This window comes from Haliaeetus albicilla, chromosome 10, assembly GCF_947461875.1.
Source record: "Haliaeetus albicilla chromosome 10, bHalAlb1.1, whole genome shotgun sequence".
NCBI classification, from domain to species: Eukaryota; Metazoa; Chordata; class Aves; order Accipitriformes; family Accipitridae; genus Haliaeetus; species Haliaeetus albicilla.
Window position 1 is genome coordinate 19,984,929 of NC_091492.1, and position 13,390 is coordinate 19,998,318.

The 13,390-nt window shown below is 39.0% G+C and overlaps 1 protein-coding gene across 4 annotated transcripts in view; it reads right to left on the reverse strand.

The window, feature by feature from the left end:
- The window catches only part of SLC12A4 (solute carrier family 12 member 4), a 49,586-nt gene that overhangs the window by 21,312 nt on the left and 14,884 nt on the right, over window positions 1-13,390 (reverse strand). For 3 of the 4 annotated variants that reach the window (XR_011326543.1, XM_069793692.1, XM_069793695.1), the window contains exons 2-3: window positions 7,940-8,034; window positions 5,646-5,777 (exon numbers count right to left, since the gene is read on the reverse strand). Coding sequence is in view for 3 of the 4 variants with exons in the window: in XM_069793692.1 (XP_069649793.1) it covers window positions 5,646-5,777; window positions 7,940-8,034 (227 nt within the window). In the remaining variant the exon portion in view is untranslated. Of the gene's footprint in view, window positions 1-5,645; window positions 5,778-7,939; window positions 8,035-11,461; window positions 11,742-13,390 lie in introns of all 4 variants that reach the window. The other variant, XM_069793693.1, reaches the window with a different exon arrangement.

A 13,390-nucleotide genomic window follows, 5' to 3' on the forward strand; every position in this document is an offset into this window, starting at 1 on the left:
TCATTGCTTCTGCTTTCTGAGGTTTTCTTTTGCATTTAAAATTATACAGAACACTGAAACACAGGGGAAATAGAGAGTGTAACTTCTCAAAGGCTCATCCCTTTCTATAAATAAACCTGAATTCCAAAACATATTACAGATAGACAGCATTTAAAGAAACCCATGAACAATCATCTAAATGAGAAGGATATTAAAGGAAGGTGACAACAGTTGTTCAAATTTGACTCCACATAGCATTAACTAAATGCAAAAATAAATAGGTAACATGTACCCTTATAAACAAATTAGTTATGAATCAAAAGCAACGGTACTTAAGGCAAGCATATTACTCTTAAAGCAATAAAATGGCTGTCAAAAACTTTGTTCTTGCCTTGTCTTCCCTGTGGAAAAATTTAGTTACCTAAGGTAAGTCAAGAGTGTATTTTATTACATAAAGCAAAATCCTAGAAAAATCAAATGGTCAAAATAAGCAATCTAGGAATTCAGTGCTTCAACTCACAATCACACAGTACAATTTGAAATTTCCTCATCTACATGAGGAATCTGCCCTGCCAGACATGAAAGAAAACTGTGCCCAAGAACATGATCTGAACAGTTCTTTGTTAGAAATGCCAGGAATTGCCGACTGAGTTTTCTGAAGTCAGCTTGGAATTCTTTGTGTGACTAAGGCTAAATCAGAACAAACAGACCTTCCCCATATACACACTTCAACTCGAGTGAACCTCCTGAAGTAAAGTGGGCAACAGAGCCATGTGCTGATGGTTGCCAATGGACTTACCCTATGAGACCCACCAGCACAGGGCCAGAGAGCTGTTACTCACCTGTTCCGATGCCACAGTACAAAAAAAAAAAAAAAATCCCTAAAACGTCACCTGCCATTTATACAAAAATCACCGTCCTATAGAACTAACCTGATCAGTTTTGTCAAGATTATGTATAAGGACAAAAGGAATCGTTTTCTGATACTAACAGAAGTGACACTTGTACATAAGTATCCTGATTAGGGTAAGGTAAGGATTTTTTAACAAGTTGTTCCAATGCTACAGCGTAGGAAGATCTTCTCAGGGTATTCTTTATAGTGTACCTGCTTCCTCAAGAAGGGGAGGTTTAGATGCTTTTGATTCAAACACCTTCATCTGATTCACATTATGTCTTCAACTGCATAAACATTAACTGAGAAAGGACTAAATAATGTTGCCAGGCTCTGGGCAGATTTTGCCCTGCATAAGGGCTTCCTATTGTCACATTAATGTATTCTTTGCCTCTATCTGATCATTCATCCATCAGTCACCCCCCTCACAGCACCTCTGAACGCAGCAGCCAGCATCAAGTGAATTTATCAGATGTGTGGGTATTTCAGAGGTAAAGGATTCTCTACGAGATTGTCAAAATTGGCATCTGGGAAAAGGAAAGAAGCTCAACCTATTGCCCCTACACAGGAGAAGCAAGTGGAGTACAGTTATTATATATTCTACATGACAGTCTTCCAAACACTATCAAAGCAGGTGAGTTTTCAGCCTGCCCTTTACACATCTCCCAACACCTGCTTCCTTTGCATAAGAATTCACCTTAGCTCAGCTCCTTCCTATCTTCTGCCCTATGTGGTCCCTGCAGCTTTGCTCTACTGTTAATCATCTTCTTCCCTTCCCTCTTAAGTGGCCTCTTATGCATATCAAGTTATAAAGCTAACTTCAGCCACAGAGGAAGAGAAATCGTGCACTAGTTGTGTAGTTATGAGACTACTGCAGAGCAGAGCAGCCTAGGAAATGCGTAAGTGTCTGCCCACAGACAAAACCCAAGCCACAGGTATTACTCAGTGTACCTTGGGCATAAGAGTTTACTCTGGATTTTCTTACCCCGCAGAATAAAAAATACTAGTATGAAAGAATGATCCACAATTACAACTTGAACCAGCTTGTTCACAGAAATATTTAACACCAGTGATCTGCAGTGACTTGACCCTTTTTTTATAGCAACTTATAATCAGTAAGTGATACTAAACCAGTGCTTAACTCTCAACAGAATGCAATCTGAAATGAGAAGGGTATTATGTTCAGTCTCAACAGCTACTAAATGAAAAAAAATTTAACACCCCATGCTGCATAAAGGAAATAAAACACAAAGACATTTTGAAGAACACTGGTTTAGATCAACCAAGAAGGGACAGAAAAATCTCGAAAACAGTCTCAATTTCAGCAATGCAGATCATGTTTCTATTCACTCTAATCAGCTGCAGACACATAATTGATACAAATATTGATCTGAGTCTGAAGGACACTATTTCCATTGTGCCAGCATGATGGGTTATCAAAGCACTTGGCTGTAGGGCTCCGGGACATTGATCAGTAATGACAGCTCTTGTGGTTGCCCTGTCGCATGAGGACAGACAGCAGCACAGAAATGAACTGTCTTATTAAAGATACATGAACTAAAATAGTTAATCTAAATTTTTCCATCATAAGACGGGGATATTTTTATAGCACTGTGAATATTAAGTGCTTTAATACAAGACTGTATTTAGAAAAGATAAAAAGCAACGCAATTTCTACCCTTTTACATGGACTAGTGTCAATTTTATCTGATGTGTATCTAACAGAATGCTACTATCAAAAATACTTAATGGGAATGCTGAAACAGGGTAACATGTTTATATTAAGCTGTTTTGCACTGAAATCATCCTGATCTTCGTTTGCATCTTCCACAAACTCTGCAGCAATTATTCCAAGAGATTAGAAGGGGGGATAGTCACGTAATGTATTTTCCTGAGCTCTTTTGGTCTCGTCACTGTAGAAAGCAGGTGCTGACAACACTGATCTCCTCCAGCTAAAGCACATCACTCTCTAGTCCTTTAAGCTTAAACTTTGGAAGAGAGATCTCATTTTTACAATACCCACCTCTCAGAGATTTGGCCACATCATGTGCACACAACTGCCTTGTCTCTTTTTTTTTGTGTGTCCGTGGGGTTTTTTTGTTGGTTTGGGGTTTTTGTGGTTTGTTTTTGGGTTGGGTTTTTTGGTCACTTGAATGAATATGATTTGGTGGGCAGGTGTGTGCTAGATAACAAAACGGTATTCACTGAGACACCTGTCTTACCTGCTCAGAGAATTATATATTCACTTACTGAAAGGACTGCTTTCTTCATTCAATTTTCAAATACCAGATCTAGAGTCTGCTCAATCTCCTCGCTCCAGTTCTTGTCTATGAGATGCCAATTCCAGTAAGTGACACATCAGGACAGGCAGCTTACCTTTCATCCTCACGCTGGCTGGGGATATATTTGCCGAGTGTACCCAGTATAGCATTCAGCAATGAGTCTGTTAACAATGCTGGCACTTAAAAACAGAACCTGCGATCATGTTGGGGTGCATATTCATGCTTCTGTACTAATGCTCAAATGGGAAGAATAAGGTAACAGCACTGCATTGATTTATATTTCAAAGATTATTAAAGACAAATGTGTAGAAGAATCCCATTTGCACAGTTTCTGGATACCTTCAATCCATAGCATAGTACAGTTACTGCTTTTGAATTTCCTGTTTTTAATGGTTATAATTACTGGCCAAGTTAATAATCAACCTTCTTACATTCTACAAGATGTTTAAAATTTCATATTGTATATGGCAAGAGAGGGAGAAGAAATTCAAACTACAGTTATAACATTGCAGCTGATGCAATTTATCCCAGACGCAGACATGCTAGGCAAAGATTCACTTAAGGAAACTGCAGTGTTTACACAGAAAATACTGAGATATTAATGCAGGATGATATTGTCACTTTTGGAATGGTTACCCAAACCATTCTACAAAAAACATCTGAGAAGTCTGCAGACACACATTTTTGGGACACGGGAAAGCATAATTCAGGACAACCCAGGTATTTTGCCCAAACCCTATTTTACCATAGAAGCATAGGTTTAACAAGGACAACAGTCCTTTTTTAAAAATGGCAGTAAACAGTCTGAAAACATGCAAGTGTTTACATAAATCATACCTAGATGTAGAAATATTAACACCAAACCTTACATGTTACTCTACCAGGGATTTAAAACAACTTCCCAGTTTCCTGTTATTTGCCCCATTTTTACCTTATGAAGCTATACTGCATTTGCTTTAACCAACTTTACACTACAGACCCGTCACGAAATTCTCCCAATTCTTTCTCCAACAGGGAAGTAAGCGACTAGCTTTCAGATTAGACTGCATCTTACCCTGGTATTGTGGTCAGGCAATTAATGAGGAAATAAAACAGCAAAAGTGATCAGAACTTTCTAAAAATAGTAAGGACTGTACCTATTGTATCCCCCTCCATTCTATCTTTGTTAGGATAACAATCGATCTGCTTTTGATAGGAAGAGGCTGAAAATTATTTTAATTATGCAACACCACCATATTAACAGCTGATGCCTGAAATTATTCCTACCAAAAGCATGCTAAAACAGAGATGCAGCTGACATTTCATGTTAGTAATGCCAAGGTAAAAACTTTGGACAGACTCAGCAATTAGCATAACACCAAGTACTACACAAAAGAAACTGACAGTTAAAATGTTTAAATTACTTTTTTAATGTAAGCTTATAATACTAGAAAGCAGTTACTGCACCCAGAAGACCTTCACTCAGTCTTGTAATAATGTCATATTAACCACAATATTACAGCACTTTAGTGTGTGCGGTCTCAGATAAAATTGAGTTTTAAACTTCATGTTGACTAAACAACTTTGTTAACCACAGTGCAAAACCGTGCAGAGCAAGGAACTGGAGTGTAAGGGAGCTGGAATCCAGCTTTCAGCATGGGGTAACATGCATTCTCTTTGAGAGCAATGTGCTGTTTTTCAACATTATCACTGCCATCTCATTCTGAAATGGCTCAACTTTGACAGGGCAGTACTATAAAATCTGTTTCAAGTGCTACCTTACTTTTTTGGAAAACTTTCTTTTGACAAAATTTGCAAGCACACTGACAGGCCTGCAAGTGCCATAAAATGCAACCACACCACTTGAGGGTTTAGCACTAACTGAAACACTTGCCTGACTGCCAGAGCACTAAGAAGAGCAGTTAGAACATAGCCCTCCTGATACAAATCTAACTACCAACAATCAATCCCCACCTTCTACCTAGTTATTACAAGGCCAGCCCAAACGGCTAACCATCTAAATGCAGATCCTTTGGGGCAGAAATCAGCTGCCTAAATGCCTAAGAAGAGAATGACTCTTGAGCTGCCGCAGGCTGTCCTATCTGACCTCCACCCACTGCTCTAGAAGGGTGTTGCCTCCTGCAAGTCCTGTGTCATACCCACCAGGCTTGTAGAGATGTGTCAGATACTGCTGGGCAGCTAAAACAGCACTACGAAAAAGCTGGGCGTTTTGTTTTGTTGTTCATTCGATTCACCGCGAAAAGCCTATGCTCCTTACCTAAATCCATCCCAAGTGTATGTAACTGCACCGTAGGGCACAGTGCTTAACCACTGCATCCGCCCCAATTCTTTGGTAACATTTGGCTACCTACAGAGTTCTACGTTATTTCTTTGCAACACTGTCATGGCTCCTGACGGACATTAAGATAAAGCAGAAAGGAGTCCAGCTCCCCAAAAATCACATAGGCAATCATCCCATTCATTGGCTGGCCATGGAGAGAATCTTTACTTACTTTTGATACTTTCTTTTTCGAGCCATCAGTACTTTCTGCTTCTTCATGTTCCTTAACACCTTGAGTAAGATTTGTGTAGTTGACCAACTTGCCAAGCAGAGATGACACTTTCGGTCGTATATCAAGTTCTTCCTGGGGAAGAAGACAACTAGTCAACTTCTGCAATTCACAGCATTTATGAAGAGTGGCTGGGGTCATGCCTTCCTTGGCATGCCTGAGGGTGCCAGGGAACACACCAGGAAAATCACCCAGGGAATGACAGAATATTTCATTATGCCTGAACCACTGATGAGAAGATTTACTTTTCTAAAAGGAGGGCAACTCTGACAAAAAAAAAGCTATGCCAACAGGTCTGCACTGTATGCACCTTTGCATGAATTACAGCAATAAAGAAGTCGGAGCCTTGGGACTGTAAGAAAATGAAGGTATACCTTGCATGTATCTCTAGATGTCAGCTTACATCAACATATATGCTTTTAAAAAGGTCAAGTTGCCAAACAAATCAGAGACTTAGTGATTAAACTCCGGCCATTGTAGGCAGGCATGCACTCTGATAATTCTATTACGTTTTTCAAACTATGTCACCTAATTCATGTGGATCTAGATAAAAATCCCAGAAGCCGCGTTTACAGAGGCCTCACACCTTTACATTCATCCCATCCAACTTCTGTTTCTGAAAGTAACTTCAAGGGGAAAAAAGAAAAAGAAAAAAAATCAGAATAAAATCATTCCTTTCCCCTTTCTCTTTGAAATAAAAATGTCTTGCATGTCTAATTGCACAGTAAGTGATGCATGGTAAAAAGAACAACTTTCTACACAGGAAATAAAAGCTGATTAAGAAAGATTTCACTGTCTGGAGTTGTATCATATCTTCATGTATCATTACAAACAGTTTCTGGTAGGATTGGTAGCATTATGTGCTTTGACCTAATGCAGACACTGACCCCAAATGGCTAAGCGGATGCCATGAGCCAAGCACTCCTTCTCTTACTCCTTCCTCTGATCTGATCTGATGTTCACATCTTTAAAAATCTGATTACAATTCCTTCCAGAAAGAGGCTGAGGCAACACATGCTTCCTGTTCAGTTAGTTGAGCAGCATGGCCTTTGGGATGCTCCTCCCTCTCTTCATTACCACAGAAAGAGCTTGCAGACCTGGTGTGGTACTGTGTTATTGCTTCTGAAAGAGGCAGGCGTGTGACTAGCAGCAGCCATGTCACAAGTGGCCAACTCTCCATGCCCTACAATTTATCCTGATCACAGGTTTACCATGCCTTTGAGGGAGGAGACACCACAGCTGGGAGCATGCTTCAAAGTCTTGTAGCTCAAGCACACTGCCTGCAAACATGGTTGTAGCATTTCCATGGTGAGTTCCTATCTAGCAGTAGGTTAGTTATACTTGTCCAGGCTCTATGCCACGCAGCTGAACTCTGCAGGCGCCAACCTGGCGGGGTATAGAGCCAGCTCAGGCTGCCCCACAGTGAGTTCCCAGAACGCGAAACACAGGGTACACATTGCCAGTATTGCTGTGAAGCTGTAACTCGGCAGCACAGCTGGAAAGCAGCTGCAGAGCCATACAAAGACTCTCTGCACCACTCCCCAGCACCTGAGCTTCCGAAAACATTTTTTAGAAACTTGGTCTTAGCACACCATGATATATTTGAATTTAATGCAGTGCCAGTGACGTGAAGATCTGGAGGAGGATGCTGCAGGACTTGGTGTGGCTCCAACTGGCCTCCCACAGGAGAGCCTGGTCCTCCTTACTTCCACGTGGAAACAGTCAGACTGCCCTGCCTCGCCCTCCCAAGTGGTGACAATACCTGAGCTTTTTCATCACACAGGGTATCTGCCTACCGATACCTTGGACAACAGACCTACACCCACAAAAAAGCATGTGGGGGAGAAATCCATATTACTGATATACTGCAGTTGTAATACAGGATACCCAGGCTAATCTGAGTGCCTGCATTCAGGCACTCTCCTACAGAATAACATGGTCCTTCTTAACACAGTAAATCAGGCCATGCTCATTTTCCACACTGATTAGCCCACAGTGCCACAGCTTTGCTATCTAAATTATTCAGGTCACTGCTGGTACCCTTATATTTTGCTCCTTTGTAGGCACAGCCCTAACACACCACTAGCTTTTAGATTTGTCATGCAGTGAGTTAGGTACCAACCCACAGCCTGGAACTTTGCGACGATCTCTCTTCCACTTAATACAATGTGCTCAATCCCTGCCATCTTGGAAGATCACAAATCATATTAGAAGTATGAAAAACAGTTAGAAATTACCTCAAACAAGGCCAGATTTCGGTCATAGTAATCACCTCCCTTGCCAGCTTCTGAACTGTTCAGGAAAGGACTGTTTTCTTTATGGTTGCCATGACCTGCAAAGAAAAAAAGCAGCAGGTTTTGATAAGAGCAGAAAGACAGATATGCCAAGGAAATTTTGTAACCTTGACAAAACCCATAGGGAATAAACTTCTTTCGTCAATTAAATCTGTTTCTTTTTAATATCTAGTTACGCAACGTCATCAATATCAGAAGTATTACCCTCAAGGTAAGAGTTTTTTCTATTTCTACTCCTCCTTTTTTATTAAACTAGAATAAATAGCCACCTCAAAGTAAAATTTACAAGCAGGGTCACAGCTACAACACTACTTGCGCCTTTATGCTCTAACGTTTCCTTTTATAACTTTCTTATATAGAACAGGGACAAGTGAAAAGACAGTTCCCGCGCACTTAGAAATCATTACTAATACTAAGAGCAACTTTTGAGCAGTATGTCCAAACAGACTATGTAGATTTAGTAAGACTGAGCAATTAAAAAACTAGATTCTGCTATTACAATACAGGTAAATATCAAAGTCCCCTCTTTTTTTTGTTGTTGGTGTCTTTTTGTTGTTCTTTTTTTACTATGCCCACTAATCCTAGACACCAAATGTCCTCATTTCATGATGCTTTTACCCTTATTGTAAAAGCATTCACATACGCAATGAACAATGTTTAAAAAAAAAAAAGATAACATGGAAAAATCAATAGAGCTTTTTGTAACTAGTAACTAAAAAAAAAAAACCAACCAACCAACCAATTTAAGGACACTGTAGTATAAAATGAGCTCTGGAGAAAAAAGAAAAAGAAAATTTAATTGATTCCAGCATTCAGAAGTTCTTGGACCTGTGGCTCCCATTGCACTCTGCTTGACAAACAAAAATTCCTTTCTTTTGCCTGCAGTAACTCTTCACTCCCTGCTCTTTCAGCCAATGCAAACTAAAGAGATTTCCAAGAGTATCTCCTTAAGAAAGGATCAATTCAAGGAATACTTTTTTTTTTAATACTTACTAAATAGTAACCACTAAAGAAATTGAAAATTAAAGAAAAAACTTATTTTCTCAAATGAAAATACTGCAAGCTAAAGAAGTATTGTACACTGAATACATAAAAAGCAAGATATTAAACAGCTGGATTTTTTTGGTGCATATTTTCAATAATTAGGGTAATCAATTCAACAAGGCTACACTAAATTATTTTAATATAATTGAAGTGGAAGTGTCTCTGCATTTTGAAATCTGAATCAACTTACAAAATGAACCTAACAGGCAAATATAAGACACACAGCAACCAGCATATACCACACTGTTACAAAAGTAATTGCTATAAGTGAAAAAATTATGAGAAAGATCAGTACTATTCCTACTGAGGGGTAGGGATGCATGGAAAGAAGCATGATTTGCTGGAAATTGCTCACAGGTGCTTTGAACAAAACTGTTGGAAAAAAACTATTCACAAACAGGTCTTTTTAAGCTTCTAGAATTATACACTTAGCTGACCAAAAATATTGGTAGATAGCAGTCTGCTGTGTTTATGTCTATTGCTTTTCTCACAGCTCTGACAACACCAAAATGTTAATTAGTAGTTGCCTTGCTCAAGTGGGCTCAGCTTATTTGCTGACCCTACCTACAGGTAAGAGATGTTCACATTGCTGTACATTGTAGAATTTTTTGCATGCCTAGAAAAGTATCAGTAAGCTTAGCAACACAGCATCAAAATACAATGCTTATTAACTTCAGCAAAGGTAAACATTCACTACAAAGCTGCAAAAACTACTTGCTTGCTGTTATTTGTTATGACTACTGACACAAGGAGTATACAAGATCACTTTTGTTGCAGTATGTGTTGTAAGATGTGCTGCAGTCCGTTCTATCCTACTGTGGTTGAAGTACACTTGCGATTCTTGCTGAGGACATGGAGTTATATGCTATATAGGTTTTACTCATGAAGCTGCACACAGGTGCAAATGATAATGACATCAGAAGAAATATTGTCTATTTGATTCTTGAAGACTTATTTGATTCTTGAAGACTTTGGTCTGTGCAGTATCTTCTCATCATTACACTTACCAAACACAGCAAGGTCATGAGTAACATGATTTCCTCATTTCCTATATAGTAGCTCTGGTAACTGAATGTTTGAAAAATCAAACTGATTTTTTTTTTTTTTAATTTTTTTAAATCACTGAGTAATTTTTAAATCAATTCTTTCCTGTCTTAGTTTTCCTTGTTCTTCCATTGGGAACCTTACCTCACAGATGCAGCTTACCACTGTCTTAATAAAGTATAATGGGCGCTCTTTTACTTGTAATGCTTACAGAAACTCTCACCTTTTTTATGTATAAAATCACGCTATTGTCAAGATAACTCATACATTCAATCTCAGATTTTTATATAAGATGACAATTATTTTGCTCTTTCAAAACACCAAGCCTCTCATTACCATCATCGGTATAACCTATCCTTAGTTAAGAAAGATTACTTCAAACCACCTCCCTGAGCCTGACAAAGACCAGTGACTTAAGATGAATCTTCAAGTTAATTGGCATTATTTTTTAGATGCATCTTAATTTTACCCCCAGTAAATTTTTCACAATTGGTGTCTTCAGAAGCTCGCTCACTCTCAAAAAGTTTCCAGTTCCTCTTTCATCCTCCATTTGCATTTTCAAGCATCACCCAATTCCTTCCCATCAGACCTTCCCTCTGAATTTGACTCTTTGGTGTGCTTGCTTTATACATCTTCCTGCACAAAGGCAGCCCAAAGCAAGCAAACTGCAATAGAAAAATCAGTAGAACTAGTGACTGGAAATGGAGCACTGTTTTTGCAATTGCTAGGACACGTTTTTCTCTCAGTGGAAAAGTTCAGATGATAAAGAAATACAGCTGTTTTTTTACCACAGTCACAGCACTAGCTCCATTATCCTGAAAGTATATACAGATTATGAATTACTGCTGACAATGCAAAAATAAAACTGCATGATTCTACTGATCCAACGAAGTGCCACATTAAACCCTCTCTCAAACACTGTACACTTTCAACAGGAAGCAAAGGAGTTTAAGTTTATATTCAAGTTCTTCACAATGACATCCTATTTTAACTTCACCGATAGGTAGAACTGGATGCTGCAGAGATGTGTACCGATTCAAGAAGAGTACTACATTGCTAAGTTAAACACAGCTAATTAAATGATAGCCAAAATCACCTTCACCACAGCTGCATGTTCGGTACAATCTCTACTTTTCAGACACATCCTAAATCACAACATCAAAGAGTTCATCTCATTTTCTCTCTTTCCATATTGTTTCCAATTTCATGAGTAAAACCTATGGCAGATAACTATTTCCTCAACAAGAATCACATATGTACTTTGACAAAACAGAACGCAATGGACTGCAGCACAGTATACGATACGTACTGCAATAAAAAAAAGTGGTCTAGTATATTCTGCCAATGAGCAATACCAGCAGCTTCAAAACGACTTACTTGCATGAGAAGAGCTTGTTATCTCCATCAGTTTTGGAAAGGAGTGGAGGTGACCTCGGAAAGCTACTCCGGGGAATTCTTGCCCCAGCTTCACACGAGGATAGTTTACATTCTGAAGCATGAAGTCTCCTGGGCAAGCCCCATCTTGTGACATGCGTACAGTTTTCCACATTCTTAGTTATATCAAGTCTTTGGTCTTGGACAGTAGCTATGTGGTGTTAGTTTTCATCATGCAAGACTGTTTTGCAAGGAACATTTCTTAAAGAGGGAGCTACATACTCTGCAATAGAGAATAATTTATTTGCCTTAGTCCCTAATTAATCTCAATTTTTGAGGCAGGCAAGCTATATTCCAAGTAGGTTAATGTTTCCTCTTCACTTGTTTCATTGCTTCTCAGTCTTCATTAGCTTTCAATAACTAAGGCATTTTATTTCTGAATGCTACCAGTTCACTTCCAAACCAAACAATTCTACTTGCAGCCACCACTACAATTGTACAGTTTATCTAAACATCTCCACCATAGCTCCCTGAACTTTTTAGAGGTCTCCTACTCAGGTATGGACACAGGTCTATAGAACAAGGTTCACCATCATGTGGATCACCTGAATTCCATAAAACATCAAAGATGGTCCATGGAACAAAACCTAAAAATCCTAAGTGTGCATCCTCTCATACAAACAAATACACTAGCCCAGGAGACAGCATAAAAGCAATAAATGGGTGTCCGAACTTTTGCCTAACTTTTATCTCATTGACAAGAAAAAACACTGTGGCAAAATTGTAGCGGATATTCTACTGACTGGTTTTATTTTGTTGTTCTCCAAAAGGTTTATGTTGCCCTTAAAAAAAAAAAAAAAAAAAAAAGATTAAGAACACAGAGGACAGTGTTCACATCCCTGCTTTCCTTCTGGAAGGAGATTAGGCCAGAGAGACATAGTTTCACTGCTTGAGCACACTGAGTGCAAGTCTTTTGTGCAAGCCATTGTGTTTTCTTTAGTAACTGAGGGATGAAAACCAGAATTTAGAGAGAATTACAGACAAAACACATATACAAAAGTAACTATAAGATAGACAGATTAGTGAGGATAAATGAAAGCTGAACAATTAGGCACAGTGAGACTATGGTAAAGAAAGACCAGGAAGCTTCACAGTGATAAAGTCTACTCAGCCAGACTACTGAAAGAATAATCATCCCTGCGAGAAGGTGGCAGGAACGGTTGCATGACTCGACCTGTCGAGGTTTTATTCTCCTCTATTGTTAGTTTCTGAACTCCCTTAAAGAAAACCACCACTCCCCTACTTCATCATGTTCAGTTAAATAAGTGGAAATTAGTACATCTTAAAACAACTTCAGATCTTTCCCTTTGGACATGACTAACTCAGAGAGACGCTCACCTAGTACTTATGGAGGCTCTACCTACCTGACGAGTTAAGGCACGCTGAAAGCACAGATGGACATAGTCTGACTAGCTTTAGTCTAGCCAGCACAGACAACAGGAGAAGTGAAAAATATAGTAATGCTAATTAAGCTGCAGTAAGGCTTAAAACATTGAGAAAAAAATAAAATGAAATCCCAAGAGGGCTGAACTTTGATAACAAACTTATGCCACTTTTCTTTTACAGGCATATATCTGAGCTAAATAAATGCAAGTTGGTAGAGGCCCATACACCATGCTCACAGTACCTCCAAAGGAATGCGCAGACTTTCAGACATGCTTTGCTAGGCAGGCAAGCTGGACAAAGCTCCAGATATGGCTACGACCTGTGACAATGGCATGCAGAGTTGCCATAATCCTCCCTGCCTGAAATATCAAGAGCTAAATCTTAACTAAGGGGCTAAATTTCTCAAAGAATTTTAGCGTGAATCAGAGTTAGAACTGAAATGTTAGGCTTCACAAAGAAACAAACCCATTGGTTTATTTACCCCTC